The sequence below is a fragment of the Trachemys scripta genome, chromosome 17 (assembly GCF_013100865.1).
Source record: "Trachemys scripta elegans isolate TJP31775 chromosome 17, CAS_Tse_1.0, whole genome shotgun sequence".
Lineage (NCBI taxonomy): Eukaryota > Metazoa > Chordata > Testudines > Emydidae > Trachemys > Trachemys scripta.
The window spans coordinates 15,880,578-15,895,213 of NC_048314.1; the positions used below are offsets into that span (position 1 = coordinate 15,880,578).

The 14,636-nt window shown below is 44.9% G+C and overlaps 1 protein-coding gene across 7 annotated transcripts in view; it reads left to right on the forward strand.

Annotated features, from left to right (window-relative positions):
- Positions 1 to 14,636, forward strand: part of PRRC2B (proline rich coiled-coil 2B) — a 68,261-nt gene that overhangs the window by 48,524 nt on the left and 5,101 nt on the right. For 2 of the 7 annotated variants that reach the window (XM_034793903.1, XM_034793904.1), the window contains exons 19-31: positions 1,134 to 1,275; positions 1,964 to 2,046; positions 2,743 to 2,934; positions 3,083 to 3,277; positions 3,707 to 3,793; positions 4,818 to 4,922; positions 5,458 to 5,650; positions 6,520 to 6,617; positions 7,386 to 7,513; positions 9,743 to 9,983; positions 11,911 to 12,087; positions 12,773 to 12,864; positions 13,522 to 13,603. In XM_034793903.1, the coding sequence (XP_034649794.1) occupies positions 1,134 to 1,275; positions 1,964 to 2,046; positions 2,743 to 2,934; positions 3,083 to 3,277; positions 3,707 to 3,793; positions 4,818 to 4,922; positions 5,458 to 5,650; positions 6,520 to 6,617; positions 7,386 to 7,513; positions 9,743 to 9,983; positions 11,911 to 12,087; positions 12,773 to 12,864; positions 13,522 to 13,603 (1,815 nt within the window). Of the gene's footprint in view, positions 1 to 1,133; positions 1,276 to 1,963; positions 2,047 to 2,742; positions 2,935 to 3,082; positions 3,278 to 3,706; positions 3,794 to 4,817; positions 4,923 to 5,457; positions 5,651 to 6,519; positions 6,618 to 7,385; positions 7,514 to 9,742; positions 9,984 to 11,384; positions 11,515 to 11,910; positions 12,088 to 12,772; positions 12,865 to 13,521; positions 13,604 to 14,636 lie in introns of all 7 variants that reach the window. The other 5 variants (XR_004648505.1, XM_034793906.1, XM_034793905.1 and 2 more) reach the window with 5 other exon arrangements.

Genomic DNA, 14,636 nt, shown 5'->3' on the forward strand with positions numbered 1-14,636 from the left:
CTTGGAAAACAGCAGGCTAATACATGTGATGGGAGAGGGGACTAATCCAAACCACAACTATTCAGTAGAAGGAAGAATCCTGGGAAGCAATAATGCTAAAAGTGAACAACCCAATCCTGGAGTTCTGCAATGGGATATGGCAGCAGAAAAGACAAGTGCGGTTATGGGCTCTGTATGCCTAAGTACCATGTCCTAGGATGGAGAGGTAATGGCTTCCCTGGGGTGCAGCTGTACCTGGAATATTGTGTGCAGTTCTGGGCACCATATTGACCAGAAAGATATTAACAAACTGAAGAGAGTTCTAACAACTTGTTGGTTTTTTTAGGTGGCTAGAGGAATTGATTTATGAGGAAAGATTTAGGAGTAAATGTTGTATAGCTTGGCTAAGTGATGACTAAAGGTGTGATGGAGACTAGAATCTACAAGTATTTGAAGACTGCAAATTCTGCTGAGGGGGAGAATTTATTTTAGCATAAATGGGGAAGGATTACATTCAGCAATAAAATGTTATTGGGAAATGCTTTGTGACAGTCAGATCTATTGTGTGGTGGGTTATCAAGAGATGTGATAGAAGCCTAGATCCTTGGCGCATTTAAAATTAGGCTAGAAAGAGTCTGAGTGATTGTGCAATAGGGAACAATCCTGCAGTGGCAAGGAGATGTGCTAGGTAAACTAACAGCTGGTTCCCTCTCTGGTGTCTGAGTCAGTGAATTATTAGTCTCTTTTTTACGGTGAACTAGTGAATTGATCCTGCTGTGTCAACAGGACTGGGGAAGGATTAAGGAAAAATCTGAGTTGGAGTTTTAATCTTTTTTTGCCTGTCCCTCTCCCTGCTGCTGGAGCCAGCCGTTCTTAATAAATACTGAAGAGCTCTGCTTCAGCATTCCTGCTGTGCCACCACTGCGGGCTGTTACAGCCTCCCAGCAGCAGCTGGATACAGGAAATAAACACTGTGGCGGTCTCCTCTTATGGTGGCCCTTGCTGGGATAGTCTTGGTAAAGGCAGTCCCAAGCTTGGATAACTCCGGGGGCACATCTGCTTCAAGAGCCAACTAAAAGCCGGGAAAAGAAGCCTGCCAGCAGCAGGTTAACCCGAATCAATAGCAGGTCTTATAGCCTGAACCTCTCTCTCAGGGACCAACCAAAGGACGTGTCCTTCAGTCTCGTATCCCGCCTCGATTTGCTAAGAAGCAGAACAGTATGTGCCTGGAGCAAGGTGATGTAACTGTGTCCGGAAGCAGCCTGGGCACAGAGATTTGGGAAAGCAATAGTCCAGGTAAGAGAGGGTCTCCATTATTTGCCAGCACTGGGACAGTTATGGAACTGGGAATCCTTTTATGTTGAGGGAGGAGAGTGGGTGTGTGCATATGTGCCTGAAGAAGAGGGGCTTCATCTACATTCCACCCTGAATCCAAAGGGGAAAGGGAGGTAGCAGATCTTCTGGGCTCATGTGTACAAAACATTGCTGTTAAGATCATCATCCTCCCACAGCTCTGGCCGTGTCACCCTCCGATTCAGATCCCTTCCCTGGTTTCTTCTTGTACCATATCAAGTTCTAGCTTCTTGACCTTATCTTCTAGGCTCTGCACAATTCTAGCTGATCTACAGCCTGGTTCTAATTTCTTCCATCTTCTTATCCTCTTGCTCCCTGTGGCCCTGAGCCTTCATCCAAACTGTTTTCTTTGTACCCTTCTCCCACTGTGCGTCTCTGCGAAGCCTCCCCCTTTCATCCTTCCAACTTTCACTTCTCCCAGAAAATCTTTCCACCTCCTCTCTCCCTTCATACTCTGTCCTACCTGCATTGGAGTGCCATGGCTCAGCCGGTCTGTCCTGGAGTGTAAACATTTTGGGGAGGTGAATATGTCTTGCCCTATTTTTGTAAGCAGAATGTGAATTTACAGCACTATATAAATGATGTGCTTGATGCTCCATTTCACGCATCTGAATCTTGTCTGCTTTTCCAGCCCTCTCCGTTCAGTCACCTGGCAGCGATTCCTGGAGTAGGCCTGTAAATGCCTTTAATGGCACCGAATCCAGCTCCACTGAGGTAAGGGGCACCTAATCTACTGTTCAGGTGGTGTGTGTGTGTGTGTGTGTGTGTGTGTATTTATATATATATAAAAATATTCATGTTAGGTGGCTCATGCTTCTCATTGCTGCTATTGCGTTTAGCAGGTCTGTCAGCTCTCCTTGTGCAGTTTTAAATTGACTATCCACAATTCTGATTAAGCATGGTGCTGTTCTAAAATGGTGGGACAAATTCTGCTCTGTTACACTTCGGTGTAAATCCAGAGTAACTGCATTGTAAAACTTGCTCAGAATTGCACTCCTAACTGGGAGCAGAGCATGGCCCAGTATGTGGAATCATCTTTGTGTGCCTCACACCTGTGAGAAGTGTGTAGCTGTAATGTAGAGTGGATGTCACTGAATGCTGGAGTGACCTTTCACCTGCAGAGACCGGAGTTCAAATCTGGTTTGGGTCATAAGTGAAATGAGTTCGGCAGTCTCAGCGTAGAAGCCATGTGGGGCATTTTTCATTGTTCTAAAGCTGCAGTGGGATTGGTGACCTGGATGGTTTCTGCTTCAGTGTAGCCTAGAGCTGGAATAGCAAGGGGCACTGCAGGTCAGGACTTGCTCCTTGATAGTTGTGCTTGGTAAAGGGGAACATGTTCTCGCTGTTGTTTTTCTCCCTGTGGAGTTGGGTTTGAATCTGGGGCTTTAACACATTTCGTGCTTTGCATAGCAGGGTTTTAAAGGCAGCCAGGGGGATAGTGGCATTGACTTGAGTGCGGAGTCTCGGGAATCTTCTGCTACCTCCTCTCAGCGCAGTTCTCCATATGGCACCCTCAAACCAGAGGAGATGAATGGGGCTGGCCTGGTGGACCCAAAGCCTGACTGCCAGAAGGAGCAAGTTCAGAAGCAATCTGATAAAAAGGTAATCTGGATTTGCAGCCAAGCCAGAGCACATCATGACTGGTACCAGAGACCTTGTGAAATTGGGTTTTTGTTTTTTCGTAGCATTTTTAAGGTAGAGATCGGGTTATTCAGTCTTTGTGTCTCAGCCTCTCTGCTTTCCCATCAAGGATTCAGATCAAGGCTCAGGACAGAACAAGGAACACAAGCCCGGACCAATCGGCAATGAACGCTCCCTGAAAAACAGAAAGGGTTCGGAGGGAACGGAACGGCTGGAAGGGAATATCCCCCCTGTTAATGGGGTGGAAATTCACGTGGACTCAGTTCTTCCTGTGCCACCCATTGAATTTGGAGTAAATCCTAAAGTGAGGATTGAATTTAATTTTATCTTCTTGGTGGTTTGAAATCCCTCTTGTGAGCTTGTAGAGATGCAAAAGGTGGTTTAGCCAGAAGGATTATCTAGGGCAAGCTTCTAGCACGTGCACTGTAGATTTGCCTTATAGATTTCATTACTGACACAAACCAGGTTCTCAAGCTGTCTTGGTAGATATTTATTATCCTGAATGGGGTGGGGACAGTAAGGGAGAAATTAAGGCCTGTCGTCCTGTGTATGCCATCAGGGATGCCTGTCGCTGAGTATGGAGAGCTATTTCGTTCTTGTCTGTCAGTAAATTTTGCTGAAAGAAAATCTTTAGTTTCTATCATCATGATCCAGGTAAATGTTCACTAATCATGAGCAACTTACAGGGGGCTGTTGGGCCTGGATTTGAATGGTGCTTGTTGCCTTTTTTCAGGACTCTGACTTCAGTCTGCCCCCTGGCTCTGCCTCTGGTACTGCAGCTAGCCCTGTCACCAAACTGCAGGATGCCTTGGCCGGTAATGTAAGTAAATCTTAATTATTGAAATGGAAAAAAAATATGTATTTGCAATTGATTTGATGTTTAATGCTGTAGTACCCACTTACATGGTTTAAAAACAGCAATGAAAATACAGGCGTTGTTTCTCAAAAAATGTTGATAAAATTTTTGATAAAATCAGTGCCTGGTTAGCTCAGACACACCCAAGCCTTTAAACAGTGACTCAAACACCATTCATCAGCCTGTGTAAAGTAAGAAGGCTTGCATATGTCAGAGGTCACCAAATTCCCTTCTTTGGGGCACCCACGGCGGAGAGGAAGACAGGCAAAGGAGCTTAGAGAGTCCTGTTGCTGGACCTGGAAAGTGGAGTTCTAGCCACTGGCTGCCAGAGTGCTCAGGGTGTTGTCTTTGCCACTGGCTTCTGCTCCCTATGGCTCACTATCAGCCAAGTAGGTCCCATGCGCTTTTAGAGCTCATAATAAAATGTGTAGATGACTGGAGAACAGACTGTTAAAAGAAAATGGATTCAGAGCCCAGTATCTGCTTGTGGTTCAGTTGTGTTCAGTGATTTAAACAAAAACTTCCTCTGAAACATATTAATTTGGTAGCCCCTTGTATTTCTTGGAGGTTTTGTCATTGTTTTTTCCTTACAAGTGTTTTATATAAACAGAGTTATTCTGCCATTTACATAGGTTCACCCACTGTGGAAGGGAAAACACTCTTGACAGCTGGAGCTATTGTGTACCAAATTCAGTTCTGGTGTAAGTACAAGTGCAGCTCCATGGAGATCAGGGGAGTTATTGCCTGCTTACACCCAGGCTGCATTTGGTCCAGCATATCTGTTGTGTTGACTGTTAAGCCAGCTGTACATTTTTACAATGTTGAGGCAACTCCATAGTCCATTTAACAAGCTGAGAAACGACAGAACAGTTTGTGCTGCTGTTACTTAGATCTTCTTGCTGAGGTTCCATTTGACTTGTTGCCTTCCTAAATTCCTGTGTTGTTACAGACATTCTTAGTGTTCGGCATTTTATAAATCTCCTTTCAGGCAGGGTTAACGCAGTCCATTCCCATTCTGCGAAGAGATCACCATCTCCAGCGATGCATCGGTCTGAACCCAATGTCTTTCCCCACTGCAGACCTCACTCTTAAGGTAATCAAGGCATTAGCTCTGCCTGTGTTCGCTTTGGAAGTACAACCCTCTTTGGCCACAGTAGTAAAGGGGGAGAGAATCTTCACAACAGTCCAGACGTTTCACTGGTCAGTTGCAAAGTCTGTAATTGGCCCCTTTAAAAACAATGTGTATATATACCTGAATTCAGCAGAGGGGAGAGGATGCCATTTTGAGGCCCTTGATACTGACATCTTCTCCAGCCATAGAATGAGTAGAGCAAGCTTATCCACCTCAACCCTACCCAGTGCAAGAGAACAATTCAGTATTCCTGGCCTGTTTGATCCTGCGCAGTCTGCTGTGCCTGCCAGCAAACGGGTCAACTAGTGCCAACTGCAGTGGGTTTTTTGTGATTGGGCACTTATCCAACAGCCATTAGGTGATGATAGTTTTTAGTGACTACCAGCCTGGGCTGGATTTGAACCAATAATCTACAAGTGAGTGGCTCCCTATCCCATTATCGTTTGCTTCTGTTTAAATTGCCTGTAGTAGTTTCTTTCTCTCCTCACTTCTCTAGATGGAGTCTGCACGCAAGGCTTGGGAGAATTCCCCTAGTTTACCAGAACAGAACTCTCCAGGAGGTGCTGGCTCAGGCATCCAGCCTCCTTCCAGTGTCGGCGCTTCCAGTGGTGTCAGCTACAGCTCTTTTGGCGGTGTTTCTATGCCTCCTATGCCTGTGGCGTCCGTAGCACCTTCTGCATCTATTCCAGGTACCTGCCTCTGTTTGCCAAAGCTGGGAATGGGCGACTGGGGATGGATCACTTGATGATTCCCTGTTCTGTTCATTCCCTCTGGGCCAGTGCTGGGAAACCGGATACTGAGCTTAGGTCAGGGGTTCTCAGACTTTTGTACTGGTGACCCCTTTCATAAAGCAAGCCTCTGAGGGCGACCCCCCCATATATATTAAAAACACCTTTTTATATATTTAACACAATTATAAATGCTGGAGGAAAAGCGGGGTTTGGGGTGGAGGCTGACAGCTCATGACCCCCCATGTAATAACCTTGTGACCCCCTGAGGGGTCCCGACCCCCAGTTTGAGAACCCCTGGCTTAGATGGACCTTTGGTCTGACCCAGTCTGGCCGTTCTTATGTTCTTGTTCTAGCTCCAAAGATCTGATGGCAGCAGGGCAAGTTAAGATAACTGCCTTGGCACTTAACAATAGTTTGTAGCTTAGCTCACCTATTCCTGAACTGCCAACCTTTCTGCAGGTGGTATTAACATATACTGCAAAAGGATGGGTGATCATTTAACAGCCCATAATACCTACCTTGGAAAAGTAATACTCACCTAGGGTAAGTGGCTGATGAGTAAAAGCTCGTCACTAAGGTGAAGGACAGGCAAGTAGATTTTGTGTATAGTCTGGTAACTTGCCTATTTTGCAATGCGGCATAATAAATCTGTGTAGCATTGCTGAGCCAATTGCTTGCTAAGATACTGATGAATTAGCTTGGTAGGTCCGTAGATTTCTATCTATTGTACTGTGCCTGTACCCCTCTGTATCCCTGGGATCTGCTTTTGCTGGAGTGAACAAGGTTAGCTTGTCACATTCTTCCTTCCCTTTTATTTCAAATTCTAGGTAACCACATCCCACCCCTGTATCTGGATGGCCATGTGTTTGCGAGTCAGCCACGCTTGGTCCCTCAGACGATACCTCAGCAGCAGAGCTACCAGCAGGTAAAAGATCAAGGCAGTTAATTCTTTTCTGGATGAGGAGGTCCTCGGAATTTCCCATTTATTCTTTCCTCTAGTAGTGGGCCAACCTACTTCCAGCCAAAGGGAGCTAGATTGTGGCTCCATTCAGAGTCTGTGAAAGCTGCTCCCCAGTGGATACTACAGGGGAACAGGCTGATTGAAGAGGGGAAATACCAGTTTTTGCACCAGTATTTTTTGACTGGGTGGGCTCTGTAAAACTTGCCTTTGAGTGACAGAGTGTCTCTTAGTAAATTTCCCAGCACTATTCTTAGCAGAACATGAAAACCAGTTTGAACCTCAGACCAGTTCCCTGTGGATGAATGTCTGGCCCAAAAAACACCAACTAGTCAGTACTAACTGGGAGCTCAGACAGTTTCAGCAAACAGGGTGTTGGCTGAGCCGTGGAGAATCCCTCCAGATCAGAGTTGAGGCACAGTGACAGCGCCCCATGAGAACTAGCATAGTCACTGACGTGATGGGCCCATTCTATATACAGAGAGCTTCAGTCCCCTAAGGGAGTCAGTCGGATCCTTTTTTGAGCATTAAATTCCTATTCTCTCTGAGCCATCATTCACTTCCTATTCAGTCATGTGCTGGCCTGAGAAATGACACTGGGGGCATTTGGGTGGAGTTGCAGCTTGGATAACTTTGGGGTGGAGGAACGAGGTGAAGTACCAGATGGTCTTTTAACACCACAGGAGAGTTTCTGACTGACTTGGTGTCTTTCAATCACTTTAATTTCCTCTGCAGGCTGCTGCTGCTCAGCAGATTCCGATTTCCCTTCACACATCTTTACAGGCCCAAGCTCAGCTTGGGCTGAGGGGAGGCCTGCCTGTCTCCCAGTCCCAAGAGATCTACAGCTCCATACAGCCCTTCAGGTAACAGTTTCTGGGTTTGTTTCCCCATGGCCAGAGCTTTCATGTTTTGATCTGCAGGGGTGTTCTTTTCCCCTCCTTTTCCATTTCTGCTAATGTCCTTCCTTTGCAACTTTCCATCCCCTTTCCTGCCCACACCCACAAGTGTTTGCACAGTACTCTCCCTTCCCCTCCTAACAGATATAGAGGAGAGAGAGTTCTTGTGTAAATAGGAGAATGCCAAATAGGAAAGCAGGGAAGTTATATTCTTTCTACATATGACATTGGTGAGACCGTTGTTGGAATGCTTTGTCCAAGTTACGATGTCCACACTTCAGAAAGGGTGTTGAAATACTGGAAAGGGTTCAAAAAAGAGATACAAGAATGATTCATGGGCTGGAAAATACACCTTCGCATGAGAGACTAAAAGAGCTCGATTTATTTGGCTTACTGAGAAGATTGAGGCAGCTTGATCACGGCCCATCAGTACCTACACAGGGAGTTGATCTCTGATAAGAGGGCTCTTTAATCTAGAAGACAGAACAAAACCTGGTGGTTAGAAGCTGAAGTGAGAAAAATTCAAACTGGAAATAAGATGCAAATTTAAAAGCATAAGTAACTAACCACTGGAACCCGTTACCTAGGGCTGTGGTAAAGTCACCATCATTTGGTGTGTTTTTAAATCAGGACTGGGTCTTTCTGAAAGATATGCTGTAGTTCAGCCACAAGCTATTGGGCTCACAGGAGTTACTATGTGACATTATGTGGGCTGTATTTTGCAGGAGACTAGATGATTGTAATGGTCCCTTTCAGCCTCAAGATATATTAATCTTGATATAAGTGGCTTTCTGTGGTAATGTCAAAGCCAGTCAAATCCTGTGTGAATCACTTTCACTCTTGCCAACTTTCACTCTTGCCAAACTACTGTGGACTTGTGCGGTATGTCCACACGGTGTTTTAAAACTCCTGGCAGCCAGTCTCAGAGCCCGAGTTTACAGACTGGAGCTCACACTACAGTATTATAAACAGCTGTGTAGACATTTGGGCTCAGGCTCTGAAGCCTGAAGAGGGGGTTGGGTTTCAGATCCTGAGCTCTGGCCTGAGCCTGAATATCTACTTAGCTGTTTTTAGCACCGGAGCGTGAGCCTGAGTCTGTAGACGCAGTCTCCGAGGCTCACTGCCATGGGTTTTAAAATGCAGTGTAGATGTATCCCTGGTGACCTGGATCCTCCCTTTCCACAAGCATTTCTACAGTTCTGGGCCCCTAACACAGTGCTTTGATTTACACTGTTTGGGTGGGAAATCGCACACCTCTTCCCCCCCCAAATACTCATACAAATGTGGGGATGAAGACTTCAGAACTTTCGGGGGTTTTCTGTCTACTAGTCACGTGCAGCTCTCTCTTTACTTTCTGCCGCACTAGAGCACAGTGGCCTTTCCAAGACGTCCATCATCTGTGGATAAATTAACTAGAATTGGTCAATTCTAGTTGATTTCACACTGCTCCTGGTGAGGGACAAGCACCATGGTGCTCGCTCATAATTTTGAAGGAACTTCTCAGTGTGGGTGACTGAGACAATGCAGGATTCCTGCAGTTCCCATGGATGTTTGTCCATATCCCACAGAACACTTGCCCAGTGCATTTGATTGCCAACCTATGCTAAAAAAGTCCCAGGTTTGGGAAAACAGGCATGTTACAAGAAGGTGCATTTGGCAGAGGGATGCAGGGATGGTGGCTGCATACTGGTCTTCATGCGGTGCCCTTGGCCTGACTTTAGATAAAAGAAACTGATCTGCTGAAAGGTAGAAGCCTGGGTTCTCTCCTGCTGACGGAGATCAATCAAGTGCCCTAGGAAACATTCAGTGAAACAGTTTTTACCATCCAAGGTGGTTTGAGCTACTTACCAATACAGTCACTTCACTGCCACTATATGACTGAACTTCGTAAAGAGAGAAATATTGATTCCATTGAAGTCAGTGACAAAACTCCTATTGACTTCAGTGAGATGGGGACTTAGCCCTAAAAGCTTTAGGATTAGTGTGAAAGGAGCTGTCCAAAATTAAATTCTAGTGCTGAAAAAAAAGAAAAAAAAAAAAGTGAAACTACAGGTTTTTATTCCCTAGTTGATCTTTGTAGTAGAGATTACTGTTTAGAATGCTGTTTGCAGCCCACCAGCCAAATGCAGTTTAGGAAGTTGTATGCAGTCTCTAATAGGCTTTATCACTGTGCATTAACCTGTTTCTCTTCTTTAGGTCTCCAGTGTACATGCACCCCAGTCTGTCCCAGCCCAGTACCATGGTCCTGACAGGAGGTGCTGCTCTGAAGCCCCCATATTCTGCCTTCCCAGGCATGCAGCCCTTGGAGATGGTAAAAACACAGTCTGGGTCCCCTTATCAGCCAATGAGTGGAAGCCAGACACTGGTATATGAAGGCCAGATAAACCAGGCAGCCAGTTTGGGAGCCTCACAGATGATGGACTCCCAACTTACACAGGTTAGGAACAAAACTAGCATGCCCCCCCCTGTTTTTTTGCATGTGTTCACAGAAGTGCAGTTTCTGAGACTGGGTCTTAGTTGTTGTTTGTGGTGCACCATATACTTTCATCAATAAGGCCTTCATAACGAGACAATAGTGATGTTAGAAGTACAGCACACCAGACTTTGAGGTGCTTTACTTGTTACGTGTACCTCTGTTTAAAACACACAATGGTTAACTTAGTGAAATTAAGTATCCTCCTTCGGCTGATGGCAAAGGCCTGTGATTTGAGTGTCCACTACTGATGTGACTGCTACTTTGCATTTTCTTAAAGCTCTTACTGTGCTTTTGGGATCTGAGGCCATGACATTGCAGTGATTGCTGCCCTAAAAGCCCCAGCTTCAATAGGCCCACACCTCCCCGTATCTTTAGTAGTAACCATTTAAAAATCATCAGTGTTTTCAGGGTAATTTTGTTTGACCTTTAATTAAAGACCCATCTCTTTTTATTTCAACTCGTTGAGTGTTTTGGCCTAATTAACAATTTCTGCTAGTCTGTTGGGTGGTATCTTAATAGAAGTTTCACTGTGTTTTCATGTCATCCTCTTGCTTTTTTCTTTATTAAACATAGTTCAGAAAGGCACAATAAATCCTTCTGTCAGGGCAGCTGTGTTTATATGGATATTGAGCACAACTATTGAGTTGCTTCCGTGGAGAAGTATTGTAGTTGGCTGTAAACTTCGCTTATATTGCACAATACAGTAAATGTTTAAAAAATACAATAAAAACCAGAATATTCCTAATCTTTTTATCTTAAAGAGGGACTTTCATGCTGAGGGAGACTCAAGAACAAGGATTGTTAATTACAGAAAGTAACTTAGCTGGGGAAAATGAAGAGGTTACTGGCCAACTAAGTATTTGAAGAAGTGCTTTATCCCTTGTAACCTGGTCTTTCCTTCCTGGATCATGTAATGAAGCCTTAATCCTCTGTCATTACAATGTGGTGTCATGGGAAGTCCCAAATCCAGCAATTATGCGAACTGCCAGATCGAGTAAGAGGGAATGAGAGGCTGCGAGGGAGAGAACTCTTGTTTTAAAGATCTCTGATAACTAGCAAAAGTGGCAAGGAACACAAGGAAAAGCCACATGCAAAGTGAATAGGTTTCTTGGACAGCGTGATAAGTATGGGCATCCACTTCATTTAAAAAAAAAAAAGAAGGGCAGCACGGCTTGCTAAGGATCATGGCAGTGTCTATGAACTGTGCCCGAGTTTGTAAATGGTAGCCTCTTCTTGCCTCTTGTCCTCCCTCCATGTTTTACGAGCCCTTTTGAAAATTTGGTCTTTTTTAATAGCCATTGAGTCCTGAGTTAATTTTTTTAATCACTTTTAACCACCACCATCATCAATTGTTTCAAGAAGGGATTGAAGCCTGTCATGGAACGTAAAGCTGAGGCCAGTGTGAACCTTCCTGATGTTCCAGTCCCTGAAATCACACCAGCAGAGGAGTATAGCAGATTTTTAGATGTGGACATCGAGCTGAAAACAAAAGGTGAGCTGTCTGACGCCATTGTGGCTGCCATCACCACTCAGAGGGCTTGCCATGCAGTGACCACGAGGAAGACTGAAGAAGAACCAATGAAGGCTCCAGGCGATCAGGAAAGCCCTGTGTCTGAGCACAGTCATGCTAGAACAGCACTTTATTAAAAGAACAGATGGTGTGGTTACAGGGTCTGGCAACTCTTATCTTAAAATGTTTTTCAGTATGAAAGTCCCTCTTTAATGTTCACATCTGCATTTGTTCTATAGCGGTGTGTCAGGTTTAAGATGCTTCTTTTAGGTATGCTTTGAAGCATAAAATGCTGTGCTTTTAAGGTATTAGTAGGGAACATGTTGAGACGGACCATTGTTATTTCCATTAAGTAATCACATGTAAATTATCATGCAGCTAACAATGCCTATGCCTGGGTCCCAGCTTCCTCTCCCCCGGTATGGTTCTGGCCAGCAGCAACTGATTTTACCACAGTCCATCCAGCTTCCTCAGGGGCAGAATCTGTCTGTAGGAGCTCCCCGCAGGATTCTTCCACCTGGATCTCAGCCTTCTGTCCTCACTACCAGCAGGGAGGTAAGGGCTATGTACTGCATGAACACCTTGGCATTCTTTAAGGAGTCTTGCATTTGGGTTTGGTCCCTCTGTAATTTAAAAAAAAAAGGGGCAGGGAGAAGCCTCTTGTGGGGTACAGTTCGTCATTAATGGGGAATCATGCTTGCTTACTGGGGCCTTATCTTCCAAACCAGTGATAGGAGTGGAAGCAAAGCCCAAGCCACAGTCTCTCCAGTTCTTCTGCTGTTCATGATTCCACTTCCAGGAATCAGAACCTTCTCTGGATCCAGTTTGGAATTTCCATTTAAATTAAATGTAAATTCCAAGTTTTCTTAAAAATCAGATGGGTGATTAACCACAGGCACACCTGGAGCACTGCTCATAAAGTGCAACACAGTTGTAAAATGTCTCCATCTGAGTGGACGTGTCAATGTTGTGTCTGGTTAGATGTATTCTTATAAGGAATGTTTTCTCGTGGAGAGCACATGGGTGGCTAGAAGTCAGGCCTTTGTGTTCTCTTCCTGATTGTCCCTCAAATTGGGGCAAGTCATCCTGCCCAAGTACCTCAATTTCCCCATCTGTGGGAATAATGATACCTGCTTCATAGGGGGTGGGGGCGAGGCTAAAGATTGATTGAAGTGTTTGTGAAGTGCTTTGAGATCTTTGGATATACAGAAGATATTTTCTAACTCATTTCCCTTCTTAGTCCTCCCAAATGGAAATGAAAGGGTTTCACTTCACAGATGGTAAACAGAACATGTCCTCCGGAGGATCTGTACCATCACCACATACTTACAGGTAAAGGATCCGGAGCTTAGCCCCATAGCTCTCGAATGAGGTCTTGGTTGAAAAGTGTTGAATGGGAAAGGGTATAGTACTTAGCACTTGCAGAGAAATGGTGTTTGTATCATGCTTTCTTCTGCAGGATCTACTGATGTCTTCAAACGTAGAATCTACGTTATTCCAGATACTGATGTAAAAGTGTCATTGGGACAGCTTTGTTGTTTGGGGGAAAAAATCCCCACAAACCACCCTAATTAGCTCCGTGGCACTTTGGCGAAATGCAGAAAGTTACTGGGTTGCATCAGAGCCTTGCGATTCTAAGGGAATTAAATTGGTGTTCTTTGCCGAAGTGGAAATGCTGGGATGTGGAATAAATGTCAGAATTCTAGTTTTGTCCTCACAAGCCCAAGTAGCTGAGGGACTAATGTCCAGAAACTCTAAAACCTCAGACTCTGAGCCTCCTTGATTCTTAGTTGCATTTTCTCCCCCGTCTAGTGAATGTGCTTTCACTTGGGTTGGCATTTTTAAGAGCTCAACTGGCCATATAAGGATGTTCTAATGCACAACTGGCCCTGCTACTTGCGTACTCTAAAGGGACCTTGCTTTCACACTGACCATGTTCCTGTTCCATTGGTAATGGTCCATGTATGCTCTCATCCCTTTGATTTCTAGGCCTAGCTCTGCCAGCCCCAGTGGGAAGCCATCTGGACCAGCAGTCAATATGGGTTCCGTGCAGGGACACTATGTACAACAGGTAGAGTATGTTAATATCTTTTGAGTCTTGTCCTGAGGGTATCTGCTCTTGCATGCTGCCAGATTCATAGAGATCCTATCATTGTGTTTTGAGCTGACAGGCAACCATGCCTGTGCTGTTGGCAGTGCTAGGATGTGGACTTCGCTTCCCCTTGACGTGTGTGTGGGTGTGTGTGTGTGTGTGTGTGTGTGTTCGATCTGTGGTGAGCCCATTAGCAACACTGACCTTTTTCCTTAACTTGAGTCTCTTAAAGGGCTTTCCCTGTGTTTATGCTGTTTGGTATTTTGATTTGAATAACCATAGCACCTAAGAACCCTAAGTTATTGACCAGGACCCCATTTGCTAGGTGACCTTGCAGTTCTAAGTAATCTGCCCCACGCCAGCCTGTCCCCACTTCTTCTCTATGTTTCAGGTTTCTCATAAGTGTGTACCGTTATGGTAATGTTGGCTCCTTAATTGTTACCGTCCTCCTGACTTGGTTTTATTTATTATACATTTATTGTATTATTATTGAGCATTCTAGTGGAAGATAAGGACATATCAGAAACCAAATATATCTCCCCATCTATTTCTTGGTCTTTATCTACCCACACATGAGACCAAATGACTGAAAACTCCTCCGGGAAAGCAGATGAGAAGTTACCTTGGTTTAGCCGGGAGGTTTCTCACTAAAAGTTGAGGATGGCAAATAACGGGGAGATGTGGATACTGTTCCCAGGCCTGCCACAGACTTGCTGTGTGACCTTGGGGAAGTCAGTGTCTTTTTGTTTTCCCTGTCTGTAAAGATTGGGGTGGGGAGATGATGTTGAAGCTAAAATAGCTCATGATTGCAAAGCATTTTGGGATACTTACATGTGAAGTGCTTTAGAAGAGCAAAGTGCCTCAAAAATGGGGAGTACTAGAATTTTGGAGCAAATTTGAGTGACTATCTTAGTAGGGGGAGATACCAGCTTCAGTGCACAGCCAACAAATTCACATGCTTGACGGATTTTAGCTATATTGCTGGGTGTGAGGTGCTCGGAACCTATGGTGA